The sequence below is a fragment of the Polypterus senegalus genome, chromosome 18 (assembly GCF_016835505.1).
Source record: "Polypterus senegalus isolate Bchr_013 chromosome 18, ASM1683550v1, whole genome shotgun sequence".
Classification (NCBI taxonomy): domain Eukaryota; kingdom Metazoa; phylum Chordata; class Cladistia; order Polypteriformes; family Polypteridae; genus Polypterus; species Polypterus senegalus.
In genome coordinates, this window is record NC_053171.1 from 1,697,198 (window position 1) to 1,716,009 (window position 18,812).

An 18,812-nucleotide genomic window follows, 5' to 3' on the forward strand; every position below is an offset into this window, starting at 1 on the left:
CTCTTGGAATTCTAAGGAGACACTCATTTGAGGATCTGAGGTTACGATTTGGAATATAAGGTGTCAGACATTCCGATATATAAGATGGAGCAGATTATTTAAGGCTTTATAAACCATAAGCAGAATTTTAAAGTCAATCCTGAATGACACAGGTAACCAGTGTAGTGACATCAAAACTGGAGAAATGTGTTCGGATTTTCTTATCCTAGTTAGGATTCTAGCAGCTGCATTCTGCACTCGTTGCAAACGATTTATGTCTTTTTTGGGTAGTCCTGTGAGGAGTGCGTTACAGAAATCTAGTCGACTGAAAACAAACGCGTGAACTAATTTCTCAGCATCTTTCAGTGATATAAGAGGTCTAACTTTACTTATGTTTCTTAAGTGAAAAAATGCTGTCCTAGTGATCTGATGAATATGCGATTTAAAATTCAGATTACAGTCAACAGTTACCACTAAGTTTTTTACTTCTGTCTTAACTTTTAATCCTAATGCATCAAGTTTATTTCTGATAACCTCATTGAATCCATTATTGCCAATCACTGAAATTTCAGTTTTCTCTTTATTTAGCTTGAGAAAATTTCAGATTTTAGTGGTTTAATTAGCCTATGAGATTGACACTGATGCCATTGAGGTCCAGGTCCAAAATAAATACCCCATTTTTATGACATCTTAGGCAGAAACGGTGGAGGTTTCTCTGGGTATTTTGGGTGGGGTTAAGTGATGTCCTGGAAGGTCTTCTTGAAATTGTGGTGGACAGAAAAGAAACAGCACCACTGGCCCCACTTATTCAAAAGTGGTATATCTTACCTTCTCAGAGCATGACAGATGGTTCACAGCTGTGCATATGTGACAGCAGCTTGTAGTACACTGAATACTTAGTTATACTGTATTCTGGCCATATAAATTCTTCATGTCATTTAACCAAAATACATGCTTGTCTTTCCTGTTATTTTCATTGCTGTGAATGAGTCAAGCTTGAGTTAAATGACGGGTTTGTCAGTGCCAGGTCAACCTGTTGGTGATCCACCTTTAAGTTTGGCAAAGGCGATATATAAATAAAATGTATTATTAATTATTATTATTATTTCATACATTTTTTGAAGATAAAGGCAGACTTGTATCAGACAAAGGGACCATAGCAGGGTTATGCTCTTGTAATCTCCATGGCTTCATTGTCACTGCTCTGGCAGGCTGAAGTTGGCTTTTCAAGAAATGTAAATAAATATATATGTGTGCGTGCATGTGTGTGTGTGTATATGTGTGTGTAATAATGTAGCACTCAGGAGCAATAAGAGTGTCTGACAACAACAATAACCAACAAGGATACAAAGTATGAATGCACTACATTGGGCAGCCGAGGCCATAACAAATGTATTACTGATAAATGTAATTAGTATAATTACACCTCTTACCCGTCAAAACGCCTCTTAACACTCTGCTACTCAAATTGATTTGACTGCAGGTGTCACTTCTTTTGAACCGATCAAACTACTGTTTTGTTTCCTCTCAATCTCTTTATCTTTCCTTGTTGATTTATAGGCCAGCCTGTGCTGAAACCTGCCTTGAGCTTTTATGAGTTTCTTCCAATGAAGCAAACATCATCAGAAAATGCTGTATATTGCAGGGTGTGGTGCAGGATCCTCAAGAATACCCCAAGTGTCAGGTTGAAGAGGAAGCAAGACAAAGAGTCTCCTTCTCATAGTCTGCCATTCAACTAGAATACAGTCATGGCCCAAAGTATTGAGAATGACACAAGTGTTGGTTTTCACAAAGTTTGCTGCTTCAGTGGTTTTAGATCTTTTTGTCAGATGTTTCTATGGTATACTGATGTATAATTAGAAGCATTTCATAAGTTTCAAAGGCTTCTTTTGACAATTACATTAAGTTTATGCAAAGAGTCCATATTTGCAGTGCTGGCCCTTCTTTCTTTTTCAAGACCTCCGCAATTCACCCTGGCATGTTGTCTGTCAATCAACTTCTGGGCCAAATCCTGACTGATGGCAGCCCATTCTTGTATAATCAATACTTGGAGTTTGTCAGAATTGGTTAGTTTTTGTTTGTCCACTCGACTCTTGAGGATTGGTTCTCAATTGGATTAAGGTCTGAGGAGTTTCCTGGCCAGGGACCCAAGATTTCGATGTTTTCTTCCCCGAGCCACTTAGTTCTCTTCGTTTGCCTTATGGCTTGGTGCTCCATCATGCTGGTCACCAAACTGTTCGTGGATGGTTGCGAAAAGTTGCTATTGGAGGATGTTTTGGTCCCATTCTTTATTCATGGCTGTGTTCTTAGACAAAATTGTAAGTGGGCCCTGTACTTCCTTGGCTGAGAAGCAACCCCCCACATGAATGGTCTCAGGACGCTTTACTGTTGGCATGACACAGGACTGATGGTAGCGCACACCTTTTCTTTTTTTTTTCCGGATGCCCCAAACAATCAGAAAGGGGATTCATCAGAGAAAAGGACTTTTCCCCCAGCAGTCCTCAGCAGTCCAATCCCTGTCCCTTTTGCTGAATATCAGTCTGTCCCTGATTTTTTTCTTGGCTTCTTTGCTGCCCTTCTTGACACCAGGCCATCCTCCTAAAGTCTTCGCCTCACTCACACCTGCCTGCTGCCATTACTGAGCAAGTTCTGCACTGGTGGTGCCCGCAGCTGAATCAACTGTAGGAGACGGTCCTGGCACTTGCTGGACTTTCTTGGGTGCCCTGAAGCTTTCTTCACAACAGCAGTGGAAATTGTTTTATTCGGATTAAGTTCATTTTCATGGCAAAGAGGGACTTTGCAATTAAGTGCAGTTCATCTGATCAGTCTTCAGAACATTCTGGACTATATGCAGATTGCCATCATAAAAGCTGAGGCAGAAAACTTTGTGAAAATTAATATTTGTGTTGTTCTCGAAACCTTTGACTACGACTGTATTCAAGATATGTCATTCTGCACCTTTACCTCAGAATCAGAATTGGTCAGTGTCATATGCATCAGCCTTGTCAGCTCCCTAGGCACTCCTAGATGTCTTGCACAGGTACCTGTGATCTACAATTGCATATGCCTGCTTGTAGGTGATGAACAGCTGATATACTAAGCTGTTGTACTCTTTTTACAGGAGGCATCAGACCATAAAAATCTAGTTAATCGTGAATGTATTGTGGCAAAAACCATATTGGTGGTCTTCCGGGACTTTCTCAGTGAAGGTTTCCAACCATTTTGCTACTAAATTGGTTAAGATCTTGTATTCTGCATTCAACAGTGATATTCCACTCCTGCCTTGATTCCATCTTATAGATGTGCAGAGTAGGGTGATCCCCACTCACTCAGCATGTCCTCCTCCCAAACTCTAGTGATAAGAGTGTGTAGCTCACCATTGATCTCCCTGCCACCATACTTGTACAACTCTGCTGTTATCATGTCTTTGCCTGGGGTCTTGTGGTTCTTCCTGCTCCCTGTGGTGTCCATTGTTTTGAGCAGAGTTGACTCAGAAATATCCTCAGACTTGTGTCCACTCACATTACTACCCTCATTCTCTCTAAAATTCCATTCATTAGAAAACTATTGCATGATAAATGAGATAAAAATGGGGGTAAATAATAAACAAATGCTGCATTTTACTGAGAACTGATGAAAAAATAATATCATCAGATGTGTTAAATGTAACAAGTGAAACAAAGGAAACAGAAATTAAGGGTCCAGGACATGGGGACTAAGAAAATAATTGGCAAGTTCAATACCAGTTAAGTACAAAAATAAGTATATCAATATAGCCCAAAATCTGAAGCAACAATCAGCTCTAAAAAGGATGACAACCAGACAGACAATTCATTTATTATCCAAAATAAGAGACAAGAATTAAAATCATATAATCAAATAAACTGAAAACCAAAAGATAAAATTAATATAATAAGGCACATAAGGTAATTTGGAAATACGTGACGCTGAGCTTAATCCACTCATGGCGATGACATCACGTGACATGTACGTCCAATCATCAAGCATACCAACAATCTAGCAAGTGCACAACAAAAACGGTGCCATTTATACAAAAGAAATATGGTGTCAATTAAAAGTAACAGTCATAAAAAAGCATCAAAACAAAAAATCAACCCAACCATTTAATTCTTGATGCAAAGAGTTGTGGCGATGTGGAACAAACTACCAAAGTATGGAGTTGAAGCAAACGTCTTGACTACCTTTAATAAGTATTTGGATGTGATACTGAGACAGCTTAGCCACTAGCTAAACAAACGAGCCTAATGGACTGAATGGTCTCCCCTCATTTTCCAAATTTGAATTTGAATATTAGCTAGAAACTCACTTCATTTACAAGGTTTAGAGCAGCAGCCTTGACTCTGCCAACTTGGTGTCTGAATGTAAAGCTGATCTCTTCTTCTCTACAGCAACACAAAAAGTGACACTGAAGATAAAGAATCCGAAGATACCATTTTACATTGGTGACAACGTGACTCTGGAGTGCAGCAGTGAGGGTGACTTATCTGGCTGGACATATCGTTGGTACCACTGGAGCCATGCAGGCATGTGGAATGAGCTTAAGAATACCACTCAAGACACTTACACTCTCCAGTCTGTGGCTCAGTCCGATGGTGGAAAGTACTGGTGTTACGCTTTCACAGACGATCCCCTGCATTACACAGAGTTCAGCAATGCTGTGACACTGACTGTTAAAGGTAAGCGTGTGACAACAGGAGGGTCAGTGGGGTGCAGCGGTCATTCACCTGTGCAGCACAGACTGGAGGCACTAGAGGCCTTGTCTTCATGTGGCTGCCCAGTAGTTTTAGATGAGGGTAACTTAACTCAAGTGATGAAGTTTAACTTTTTGAAATGATAAAGTTATCTGTAAGAGAAGACACAGTAACTTACGGAGTAGACATTTCATCTTCATGTGTATTTTGGGATAAAGGACTCTGTACTGGACACATGTACATAATGCACAGGATGGCTTTGTAGCACCTGCTTTGTTTTATGCAGGATTTAAACCTCTAAGGAAGATCACTACAACAGGGGGCATAAATAAAGATTTTACAATATAATGTCAGACAGAAATAAACAATATGATGTGTAAGTACTTATAGAAGTGATTTTTTTTATTAAATTATTATTTTGAATTTCAGATGTAATTAAAGAAGCATCCCAAGTATACATTATTAAGGTCTGATGGACATTTGAAGCTATGAATTTTCATGAATGTTGGGAATAATGGTAGATTCCAAAAAACTGGAGGAGTTGTGTAAAGAGTCTGCCGTCAGGATAAAGGGGAGTAGTAATGAAAGAGAGAGAAACTGTCAGATAGTAGAGCCAAGTTAGGTGACTAGAATTGTGATATATTTGTTTTTCGAATTTATTCCGTTATTTGGCTTCTACTGTTTATTTTGTGTTTTCCTTCTGGATACATTTACTTGTTTATCACTCATTGTCATTGTTTAGAAGTACATGCGCTGATATACGGCCAACCAAGTTAAAGAAACTTATACTGATGGCTGCGGGACACAGGAAAACAGTAGAGTAATAATGTTCTAGAAATTGCCAAAATAAGCTACAGTAATCAATCCTTCATTATTATTTGACTTCATTATTATTTGACGGTGTCTCATATGTTTTCTGACTGTTGGAGGTGCTTTAAGGTTTGTTTTGTTTGGCACCACCCCACGTGCCCATGGCATTCAGTCCACTCTGCCTTCCTTATGCCATTGTTTCTCAACCTTTATGGCCTGGATATTAGTTTCGCCTTTTTAAGTTCATTGATGACCAACTAGCAGCAACTGCTAACTGCCTCCTTGGTGAAACATACATGATCGGGGGTCCCGCTTTCTGAAAAGCTCTCACCGTTTTCCAAACCATACAGTCTCATTGTGTAAAGTTCTGAAAACTATAAGTCTCCTTTCTCTGAAACATAAACTTAAACTGTCTTTAATGATCATAAAATGACACTAATTACAGCTGAGTTGGCAAAACCCCATTTTGCAAAAAAAAATAAAAAGAAATAAATGCAAATTGTTTACTCTGGTTGATTGAATTTGTACTGCAGATGAGCCTAGAAGCAAACCCAACGTACCATCAGATCTGATAGGAATGAACACCTGAAATCAGGGCTTTAATTTTTAAGTCAAAGTAAAAGTGAACTTTATTGTCATCTCAATCCTATACAAGTATACAGATAGACAAAATTGCGAAGCTCAGGGTCCACAGTGTAACAACATGAAGTGCAAATAAAAAATTAAATTAAAAATAAAATTAAAATTAAAACACAAACAAGACAAGACATTGTGCAAAGACAAGACAAAGAAGTAGCAGCAATATTGACGTGTAGTAAGCAATATGAACATTGATGCAATGTATGGTATTTGCAATCTAGATACATAAATATAATCAACAAATATGTAATATAATAAATAAAAATAAATATAGATAATACAGAAATAATCAGTGTATGATAATAGTTGTTTAAGACGTGTAAACAATGACAGGTCAGAATGTTTCACAGCAGAAGGATATCAAGAGTGTAAAATACTTAAAGGCCGGGGTTTGTTTCCTGCCTTGCACCCTGTGTTGGCTGGGATTGGCTCCAACAGATCCCCATGACCCTGTAGTTAGGATAAAGTGGGTTGGATAATGGACGGATTGAAAATACTTAAAGGTCAGTATGAGATTTTCAGTTCTTCTCTACATGCACACTCATCTTTGCAAGAAAGTGGCCTGCATGTATAAAAGTTCTGTTTTTAGAGGTGGTTGAGGCCGTGTGGAAGATCCCAGGGGGCAGCCTGGTGTTAAGGAGTCTAACAACTTGGGGGTAAAATCTGTCCTGTAGCTCTGGCAGATCTGGCTCTGATGCTGCAGTATCTTCTCTTGGATGGCAGAAGTGTGAAAACTCCATGTGACGGGTGTAGAGGGTCCTGCGTTTGTAAAATATGTCCTGTAGTGAAGGGAGAGGCATCCCAATAATGTTCTCTGCTGTCTTCACTATCCTTTGCAGGTGCTTGCGGTCAGATATGTTGCAGTTTCCATACCAGACAGTGATGCAGCTGGTCAGAACACTCTCAATTGTCCCTCTGTAGAACATGGTGAGGATGGAAGGAGGAAGACTTGCTTGTTTTAGCCGTCTCAGGAAGTGTAGTCTCTGCTGGGCTTTCTTGATTAGTAATGAGGTGTAATGCATCCACGTAAGTTCCTCAGTTATGTGCACACCGAGGAACTCGGTACTCCTAACAGTCTCCATATCTAAACCGTTGATGCTGAGTGGGACATGGGCAGGATGTGATTTTCTGAAGTCCACGATAATCTCTTTTGTCTTGACGACATTGAGAGATAGATTGTTGTCTTCACATCATGTAGACAGCTGTTCCACCTCATGTCTGTATGCTGTTTCATCATCCCTGTTTATCAGTCCCAGCACCGTCGTATCATCCGCAAACTTGATGATGTGGTTGGTGTTGTGTGTGACAGTCCTCTTGCCTGTCCTTAGCATCCTTTTCCCAATATACTCAGCATCTCTCCTCTGCACATGTCCAAACCAATTCAATTTTGCCTCTCTGACTTTGTCTCCCAATCTTCCAACCTGAGCTGACCCTCTAATGTCCTCATTTCTAATCCTGTCCATCCGCGTCACACCCAATGCAAATCTTAGCATCTTTAACTCTTCTACCTCCAGCTCAGTCTCCTGCTTTCTGGTCAGTGCCACCATCTCCAGCCCATGTAACATAGCTGGTCTCACTACCGTCCTGTAGACCAGAGGTGCTCACACTTTTACGGCTTGTGAGCTACTTTTAAAATGACCAGGTCACACTGATCTACCTATATTAAAAATTATATATATATATATATATATATATACTGAGTATAAGAGGTGGGTAGTACCGAGTTGCATTTACTCCGTTACATTTACAGTACTTGAGTAACTTTTTTAAAAAATCGTACTTCTAAGAGTAGTTATACTGCACCATACTTTTTACTTTTACTTGAGTACATTTGTGAAGAAGAAACGCTACTCTTACTCCGCTACATTGGGCAACACTCAGATCATTACTTGTTTTCCATTAGATAAGTCTGACAGACAGTTTTCAATCTGCTCTGTAGTGTATGCTGTCAAGTTGCGCACACGCCTTCCATTACGTCTCCAGCATTGATGCAAGGTTTTGGATGTTCACCAAATCAAGGCGCTGAAGCTTTGAGGACAGATGTTGCATTTTTCGTTTGAAAGCATTAACTGAGCTAATCATATTGACCATGGAGTTCTCTTTTCCTTGCAGCTATAAATTAAGCTCATTCAACATGTTTGTCAGATCGGGAAAAAAATGCCAAGTCTAGCAGCCATTGATCATTAATAAGTTGCTTGTATTCTGCATGTTTAATGACAAGGAGAAACTCTGGCCAGGGGTCTTGAAATCTCAGCAGGAATTTCTCCCTAGCCATCTGTCTCAACGAAGGCATCTTTTATCATCTCTACATCTTGGAAGGGCTTCTTATGCTTAACGATCGAGTGAATCACCCAGAACGATGCTTTGGTGTATCTGCCTTTGCTTTTGAATTCAGCTGAGTGAAAAATGACGGCTGTCCGATTAACTGCGATTTTAGTTCCCTCTCCTTTCTCTTTCTCAGATCACTTTTCAGAAGGAAGTCAGTTTCGTAGTTTTTATGAACAGTTTGAAAGTGCCTTTCCACATTTTCCTTCTTTGGAATATCAATGCTAAATTGACAGATCAGACAGACGCACTTCAATTGTGACATTGTGAGAGAAAAAAATCTTCTTCCAATTCCACATCCAGCCCATAACCAACAAATTATTTTTAAAATCCCTTCTTTAGTCGATATAAATTGGAAGGCTAACTAGATCACTTAGATAGCTGGAGTTTTGCAGTAGCTTGCGCATTTGATCGTGCGTGCGGGATGACCAATATGTTAGAAGAAAAGAGATCTCAGACTGGCCGCCCTGTATGTCAATCAAGTGGAAAATGCCATAGGGAGGATATATGATAGACTAATGTTTAAAAAAATTTTTTTGAATGCAACGCAATCTACCTGCACTACCTTAGAGATCTACCGGTTGATCGCGATCAACATATTGGGTACCCCTGCTGTAGACCTTCTCTGTATACCCGTCTGTCACAAATCACTCCTGACACTCTTCTCCACCAGCTCCACCCTGCCTGAACTCTCTTTTTCACTTCTCTTCCACAATCCCCATTACTCTGTACTGTTGATCCCAGGTATTTAAACTCATCCACCTTCGCCTCTGATCTCCCTCTCATTCACACACATGTATTCTGTCTTGGTGGTCCTACTGACCTTCATTCCTCTCCTCTCTAGAGCATATCTCCACCGCTCTATTATTATTATCACCTCTATTTTTATTATTTTAAAGGGCCGTATATGTTTTTGACTCTTGGAGGTGCCTTTAAGGTTTGTTCAGAATGGCACTGTTACGCATTGCTAATTCTTATGCATTCAACCCACTTTGCATTCCTTACACCAGTGTTTTTCAACCTTTATGGTCCTGCAACCCACTTTTGCCTTTATAAATTCATTGATGACCCAGTTGTAGCAATTGCAAACTGCTCCCTTGCTGAAATGAGCACAAATGGGGGTTTCCTTCATGAAACAACCTCACACAGCAACATGGACACACATTGTGCACTGCTGCAGATTCATTAGGAGGTTCAATGTAACCCACTCACAAACCAATGACAGTAAACTGTGACCCACTGGTGGCAACCCATGCTGTGACTCAGTGCTTGACAGACACTGTCTTAGGTGACCTACTGGGGCCCCCTCGCTAATTAATGCTGGCAACCTGTGACTCAGTGACTGAGAAACACTACCTTACATGGACCCAGCGTGCAGATGCTGAGACTCAAAGATTGACTTCTGCTACTCTACTGACATTTACAGTATGTGTAACTGGGACACACAAAGACCCACAGATCCTCAACTGCAACTACTTGCACACTTTGTAACTGATTTACAGCCAAATTCATATACGGACAAATGGTCTGTCCCAAATAGAGCTGTAAGTCAGTGCACCACTTTATATACTGTACAGAATATCTCACAATATTCACAACTGAGAATCTGGAAGAAACTAGAAAATGTAGCTACAGTGATCAACCTCATACAGTAATTAAATACAATGAATCACGATTAATTATCAACATGCTGAGAGCGCAGCGTCGCAGTGGGGACTTATTAATTAATGTAGCTATCATATGTTTAATTATAAAAGTTTGTAGTTGTTGTTCACTTCCCTCTGTCTTTCATGAACTATAAATTCTCTCTACTGATCATATTCTTTCAAGAGCACATAGCCATTTCTTGACATTTGAACTGGATGACCCATTCATGCCAAGGTTATCCATAATGATACATTTATTAAAGACAAGGGAGAACAAGATGTGCCCAAGTAAAGAGACAATAAATGAAACCCCACTGCCACTATGGCAGCTTTGGCCAAGCCTCAGAATTATTTTCAGGTTTAGATGTGATCCAGCTTTTGCTTAGCCCTTTGAACCCTGCCCTCCCCAGCGTTTTGGCACTATAACCCCAGCCACCCAAGCAGTTTTCAACAAACATTTTGATTTGTAAATGTAAAATGTTATCATAACATAATTATATTCTACAATTTTATAACAACAGATGGATACTAGAGAGTGAGCCGTATCACTTACAGTCTTGTAGTTTTCATCATTTTCTACCGTCCATTATAAGTACCTAATGCCAAAACTGCACCTTTGAGTGAAACACTTCAAAACAGCACACTGGCACTGGTTTTTATTGCCTAAAAAAATGAACAAGAACAGTTCACATGATTTTTGCTGTCTTCTGATCAATCGCCATGCATCTCCTCTTCCCTGTGGGGTTCTTACTTCAGCTATTAAGCGCCCAAACTCCGTCCCCTGTCACAATGAAATGCAGATGTCTTCAGGCAGACTCAGAGAGGAAAGAAACCACTGGAGGGCAGACACTCTCTTTAACTGCTTGTACTTCTCTGTGCACACTAAGCATGTCTAATTTTGAGTTGCTCCCATGCTAAAGAACTGTTTTTTACTGAAACCATATGAGCAACAATAAAATGGTTATGCAGCAGTAGTGTAGCAGCGTAACTAGACATCAGTATGTTATGTATGTAGTCCAATATACCTGTAATAATTGGATATATTTAATACGCCTCTGTGCTCTGTACAAATATTTTATGAATCTACTTTTCTTTCTACTGACATGCACAGCTAATACAAATCCAGATTTAGCACAGGGACTCATCATTTAGAACTGCTAGGCAGGTATTAGAAGACAAGACAGGGACAACTGTGAAATGGGCATTGTATACTATTTTTGTGTTTCAAAGTCAGCATGAAACTGTATCCTCTTTGCCTTGTTTGGATGGCATGATTCACCTAAGTGGGGGCCAGCACATAAAGAAAGAGTATAAAGCCTTGGAACATTGCCTGGCATACCTTTGAAGCCGACAGACATCCATCCATCCATTTTCCAACCTGCTGAATCCGAACACAGGGTCACGGGGGTCCGCTGGAGCCAATCCCAGCCAACACAGGGCACAAGGCAGGAACCAATCCTGGGCAGGGTGCCAACCCACCACAGAGCCGACAGACAGATGGGAGATAACATCATCCGATCCTGAAAATCCTTCCAACGTAGTGACGAAAATGGCAGACTCTACACATCGGGCCCCCACTCCCAAACTGGGTTCTTGCCATGGTTTCCTTGGTCTGTTATGCAGTGTAAGCCGTCATTAAAGAAAGCAAAGTTATTTCTCCAATCTGATTTCTTACCGCCGTATCTCTAAGAGAGGGGCATCACCTTTTTATATTATATCAATATAGTTTAGGGTTATGTAACACACCACAATTACAAAAGAACTCATTCCAGCAAGAGAATTAGTGCCCCATGATGGATACAATACCAAAGGCTGTTATGCCAGCCAGTCGGGTTATGATGGCAGGGAGGTGTAGCGTAGTTTCGGGAGTATGCCTCTACAGCGGTGATCTGCAACATTTTGAGAGCAGAGTAGCGTAACAGATACGTATGTGTTATTCAGGGTTATAGCAATAGATAGGTGGGCTGTTATACCGGCCTTTCAGGAAATCCAGCTATGTGGCTAATGCGATAACTGGCCTGCATAGTTCAAAGGGTTAAGAGCCACCATCCTAAATCTCCCCCTTGTGGCTCCTGATGTCCCTGCACTCCCTGATTATTCAGTAGCCTTTAAATGGTCAGGCCTCTCAGACACTCTGAATGTTGCCCACTGTTTTAAATGAATGGTTTCTTGGTCATTAGGCTTTTAAAAATTGGTCATTTGTTGTCTTGGATATTTATTAATGCTGTCATATTACATTCTAGTGGAAAAGACCACACATAATCACTGATAACAATCACTCAGACAATGCGGCTCAACACATATGCTACTCCTTAAAAACACAGCACTTCAGTAAAGGACAATCTCAACAACCTGCAGTTAAGTCAAGCAATGAACAATGGCTAAGGACTCTGGAAAACATAAAATCGATTAATACCTGATAATCGTTTAGGAAAGCAAGACACAGGTTTAGAGTCAATATAGTTGGAACATTACATTTTTTTTCTACAAATGCATTATATTGAATAGGTTAATATTATTGCAAAGATAAAAAAAGGCTGAAATCAGACACAAAGAAAGATTCGGACAGACACTCATATGTGTTAGAAATGCATTACTTAAAGTCAGCAACTTGCCAATAGACCTCCAACTAATTTGGGGGTTGGTGGCAAGACTGGCACTCCAGCCACCGTAAAAAACGTCAGACTGTTCCAGTGTGGTTCTGAGATGTCACCCGCTGCACTCGGGTTCAAATCCAGGTGGTTTGTCGTGTGGTGGGTGGAGCAACGCATTATCAACGCGTGCTCCCAACTAACCTACTCTTGGTAGTGGATTTCTGTGTGCTCTCTGCTGGGATTCTGTCCTTTTGTCATTAGAGCATTGTAATGATTTTGCAGCATACCCTAAAATAGCTCAAGTAAATTTTCCATGTATTAAAAAATGTAAGTCAAAATGTATGCCACATCTTACTATATAAAAGCGGTCGGGATTGTCCTTCCGTCCCGTGAGTGCTACGCGGGCGCGGAGTTTCACACACGCCCCGTCAATTTTGCAATGCACGATGGGATTTGTAGTTTTGTTTTTCCAGGTAAAAGATGATTTTCTACTCCAGACTGTGAGATATCTTCTTCTTTCTTTCTTACTATATAAAAGCGGTCGGGATTGTCCTTCCTTCCCGTGAGTGGAAAGCGTAGCAGTATTTCGCTTATCACAGACTTACTACTTGCAGCTTGCGGTACAAAGCGACATGATGTGAGCAGAGTTCTGGTGCTCCCATCTTTCCCTTGCTTTTGTGCGCGATGCGCTGGAAAAATAGACAAAATTATGTCTCTGGAAATAATTAATGTTGATGGAGTACAAATGCCTCACCGCGTAGTAAATATCAGGGGGGTTCAAAAGGGCGACCTCAATATAGAAAAAAAGTTTCAATTTCATCACAAAAATAACAGAAACTACGAGTATTAAAGTAATAATGCTCAAATGCAATATACTGTAACCAAATTAATGAGTTTGTATAAAATATCAAAGTGATCTACATATTGAATTGCCTTAAGAAGTGGTCAACTTAAAAGTTGGTCACCTTAAAAGGCGGGTGAGCCTAGTTTACATACATTTACGCCAAAATATAAAGGAACGAAAACAAAGATGTAGCATGTTATTGAATTGGAGTGTATGATTTTGACCATTTCTCCTGATTTTGACAATAAAATCAAAGAAACTCTTCTTCTTTTTCTTTTAGTTGATTATTTAGCAGGAAATGGAATTCAAATCGGATTATCATGTCTGGTGCTAATTGTGCTGCTGGTACTCATGAGCGAGTGCTTCTGGATCAGAGTGCTTTTGACTGGCAGATCTGCTGAGAGTGATAGTGAGAGGCACAAAGTGATCTGAGGCTTTGAATGAGACTGGTGATTCCAGAGATGATATATCAAGGTGAGTGTCCTTCATAAAATAACAGGACTTTAACCTGGTAACATCCATTCTGGTTTAACTTTTGTTGGTTTCTTCTACAAATTCTAGAAAGCTGATTCAGTTCATCTGGACATAGTTCTTTTCCAGGGAGATACGTTACATCACTCGTCCAAGTGACTTCCTCAGTCTTGGAGACAGGAGACTGAGGAAGTCACTTGGATGAGCGATGTAACGTATCTCTCCAGAAAAGAACTATGTCCAGATGAACTGAATCAGCTTTCTAGAATTTCCTTACCTGAATTATTGAGCATGTATCAAGACATTCTTCTACAAATGTTATTAGTTTGCAAGCTAATAAGCTACTAGAGGACATCATGAAGATAGTGTGAAATTTATTTACAATATGTAGCACCTTCCAGATTCATGAACAAAAAATAAATCTAAACAATAATTGTGTTTTTTCAATCATTCATGTTAAATGTGAATAGCAGAGGTCAATAATCTTAATGATAAACTGGTATGCAGCAAAGCTGTGAAACAAGGGTAACAACACCACGATCAGCAGGCATATCAAAAACAAAAGAAATTAATACAAAATGTGCGAATGAGTGGCCAAGTTGATGTTTGTTTGTTTGCAGGGGACAAAATGGCATAAATAACACATGGCACAAACAGGCCCAATTACAAGATTTGAGAAAGCCAGCAAAATGGTGGAATTCTACATGTATGACAATGTCTCTCTTCACTGTCCCAATGCGGTCCATGTGAGCGCCTGCCTACTTTAACTAGCTCACAAATGAGCATTAAACAAACAAACAGTCAAAAAGAGAACATCTTTAAAGAAACAAAGCCAATGGAATTTGCTCAGAAAGATATTTTTAAAAAAGCATTTTTGCAAATGAAGAAAAAGCAAACGTCTGAGAGCTGTAAACAAAAGACGAGAAGAGACGATGTGACCACGATTCCAGGTTTGACTATACTGTGCTTGCAAATGGAAACCAAGATCCTAGTGGTGCGGCACATCCGTCAAATGACCAAGCTTACCCCATCAATGGCTCACGCTCCCATGTTGTCATGAAATGTTAGCCATCTTCGGCTACCAGCTATAAAAATATATATTGTGGTAGGGCGGTTTAAAGACAGTATCAAAGGCAAAGAAATTTTGGGACGTCAACCAGGTTGTCTCTTTTAATCACTGCCAGACAAGCTTAAAGCTTCTAAAAAATAATAAAGAAAATGTGTGGCGTGTTTCTCATTTATCACAACAGAAAATGTTATTATGCATCGCTAAGACAGGGCTCCATCATGCGGTATGCTCTGGTCTTCATCAGATGCCTTCTCCTGGGACTTCCTGGTTTTATTGTGGATGGATCAGTAGGGGCAGGAATTAAGTGCCCTTATTGGGAGGTTTCTCAGCACTGTGAGGGAAGAACTTAGTGGTCACCTTGGCAGGAGGAGTCCACTGATAACCCAAAACAACACAGACAGGAAAGAAAACACATGGCAGCTGAGGGATCATTGGAAAGCTGAGGACCACAGGATGAGCTGCCACTGTCAGATCAATGATGTTAAACCGCAAACAAGAAGAAAACTGGGGCCAGCTCAACATGGCTGAACCAGGCAAATGGTGTCAAAGTTAAACCTAAGACCTTCAGGCTACAACATCTGCTCAGCTGGTATTAACATCAAAACTGTCACTCAGGACAGTCAGTCTCTTTCTGCAGCCTCCTTTTCAATCCAGGGTTCCAATTCTTGTGCTAATGAAGACAAACATATAACATAATATGTTTTTTAAGAAAAGATTCAACAAAAAATATTTAATGTTTGCATTGAATTTAATGTCTAAAACCCTAAACACTTTTTTTTAATCTTATCTCCTTTGACTAATCAGAATCATTTTGAATGGTAAGCAAAATCTAAACTTTGTTCTCATCTTGTATTATACATAACTAACTGTGACCGTTTATTTTCAGGCCTAAATGATGATGGCTGCAGTTCTTGTTAACAGTGAAAGAACAGAAGTGAACTCAACAGCGATCTGCAAGGTTCATGTCCACACTCTTTGCATTACCTTTACATTTATTTGCTTAGGAAATGGTTTTATCCAAAGGGACTTCCAAAAAAGTCCACATAATCAAGTGAGGAATTGCTTGGTGCCAGGTGTTACAGGACAAGGTGACTACATTTATCACAAGTCCAGAACAAAATGCAAGTGAATTAAAATTCCTAGGTTATGAAAACCTGACAGCTAAGATCATTGGCTTTCAGATGTTTTAAAATTGTTAGACTTTATTTTTGTAATTCATTTTCTTTGTAATTGCTTTTCTCTACTGAACCTGTTACCACACTTTGAGACATTTTTGAAGACTCCTGTCTTAGCACATTTTACTCCTTAATATGACATTGGTTCTACTACTTTCTTTTTTGGTCTCCAGCTTAGATCAGTCCTTCAGGCCTGTTTAATATTTTTATCGTTTTCACTTACCACCCAACAATCTTAACCAAACTATATTCCTTTATAGTTCTATCCACAAAACCAGTATGTGAATTGCCTCACAACATACTTTACATTCTCAGTCTACTGGACAATGTGATCTGTCCATGGCTACTGGCCTCCAATGGTCCTATATTTTTAAAAACTTTGCTATCGTTACTAGAAACCTCAACCTCCAAAATATTACATTTAAGTTTGCATGCAGATTATACGTCACACCACATAAATGATTTCTTACGGGCTTTGCCTCTTGATGCCATTTGTGTCAATCTGGGGCATTATGTCTTTTCTTCACTTGTTATGGGAAGGTCCCATCATAGCTACTTTTTGGTCTAATGTTGCTTGTTTTCTGTCTTCCATTTCTTCTACCAGAGTTCTTCTGAGTCCTCACTATTTTCTTTTTCTTGATCTGTCTTTCCTATCACTAAATCTTCTCCAGCCAAGGTTATTCTCTTCACCTCTCCTGCTGCTAAATCAGTTTTGATAACCTGATGGAAATCCTGATTGCCAATCAGTTTCAACTGAAAAGACTCTTTTCTTAATTTTATACTCTTAGAGCTTTCGACAGCAAGGATTAACGCAGCATGCGGGACTAATACAAGCAAGTGACAACACTGAGTCAAAAATCATTCAAAAGGGGGATTCTCACTGCCGTTCAAGACAGCACCCCTTGGATTCTGGGGACCAGTTGGCTTGGCTCTCAGTTCAGCCACATATAAGCAATGTTGGGCAGAATACTTGAGAAAAAGTATTTAGATACTCAATACTGAAGGAACAGCCCTTAGTGTATTCTAATTTGTATTCTGACTGAATGCTCAAAATGTGTAACTTATTCTGAACACTTTATAAATATTTTTCAAATAGTTTCAGATGCTGATCTATAGCAAATGGTATAACAAGTTAAACATATTTAATGTAAATCATGACCTGAAAATGCACTTCAGTCTCACATGAAACAGAAGATGTTCATCAAAAACAAAGGAAACCCACTTTTTCAGAAATCTATTATTAATAAACGTTTAATATTTTGAAAAAATAGGCTGGTGTGGTAGGCTGGTGCCCTGCCCAGGGTTTGTAATTCACTGAAATGTTAGCATTTGCATGTAACCTATGCACATCCTCACATGTACCTTAAATCAAATCAAGCGACACACCACTTTTCACATTTTCATTTTCTCGTCAAAAGACAGCACTTTGCGCTTCCTCTTAGCCTTTGAGTGATTGCTTTGGCCACTTATCTGGTCTTTGTAGCCATTTTTGCACAGAAACAAAGGGTGCACATGTAAGCCTTCTTTCTTTTACGCGGGTCCTTCAATTCCTGACATCTTCCACCATAAGAGATGAGCACACGTGTACACAATGTACTCTGCACCACGCAACTATGTCTTATCCGGCCAAATAAAGTCAACCACAAATCACCATATTAATTCCACTTTTAAATTTAGTAACTTTAAGTGGAAATTAGGCTCAAGAGGATAAAAAGCAAACAGAATAGCCACAATCAAACAGTTTTACATTCCCTCCTCATCTGTAGCGCTGCTGATTTAAACATGAAATAATTACTTAACTGCTACTCGTTAAACCACAAACAAATATAAAGTAACAACAAATGTGTTTTAGAAAACTGGATAAAGACAGCAAGGTTTATGAAAGAGCTTAGCTTGCCTAAAAGGCAAACAGAAACTGCCAAAATTAGCAGCATGTTGCAAACTATTTGCATCAACAGCACAGTTGCTTCCAGCCACGAAGGAATGAGATCAAGCGTTAGGCTTCCTAAAAGACAACAATTAAAACCACAATCTCCCAATGCCTGAACATTAAAGGTGTGATGTGCTCGCTGCTGCTGGTTCGAGTGAGGACTCTTGCAGACGAGTTTTGAATAAGCTGGAGCTGTAATATAAGATTAGAAGGGGCACCTGCCAGCAAGGAATGACAATAATCGATGCAGGATGTGATAAAAGCAGGGACAAGTTTCTCAGTTTCTTTTGGCTGATCCTGCTAGGGGCTGCCACAGAGGATCAACTTCTTCCATATCTTTCTGTCCTCTCCATCTTGCTCTGTCACATCCATCACCTCCATGTCCTCTCTCATCACATCCATAAACCTTCTCTTAAGCCTTCCTCTTCTCCTCTTACCCAGCAGCTCTATCCTTAGTACCCTTCTCTCATTATACCCTTCATCTCTCCTTTGCACAGGTCCAAACCAACGCCATCTCGCCTCTCTGACTTTGTCTCCCAACCTTCCAACCTGAGCTGACCCTCTAATGTCCTCATTTCTAATCCTATCCATCCTCGTCACACCCAATGCAAATCTTAG

At 39.8% G+C, this 18,812-nt stretch overlaps 1 protein-coding gene across 3 annotated transcripts in view; it reads left to right on the forward strand.

Annotated features, from left to right (window-relative positions):
* Positions 1-18,392, forward strand: part of LOC120518993 (Fc receptor-like protein 5) — a 43,265-nt gene extending 24,873 nt beyond the window's left edge. For 2 of the 3 annotated variants that reach the window (XM_039742048.1, XM_039742050.1), the window contains one exon: positions 4,389-4,846. In XM_039742048.1, the coding sequence (XP_039597982.1) occupies positions 4,389-4,834 (446 nt within the window). In that variant the 3' untranslated portion in view covers positions 4,835-4,846. Of the gene's footprint in view, positions 1-4,388; positions 4,847-13,829; positions 14,024-15,975 lie in introns of those variants that run through there. The other variant, XM_039742049.1, reaches the window with a different exon arrangement.
* Positions 18,393-18,812: the final 420 nt, after the last annotated feature.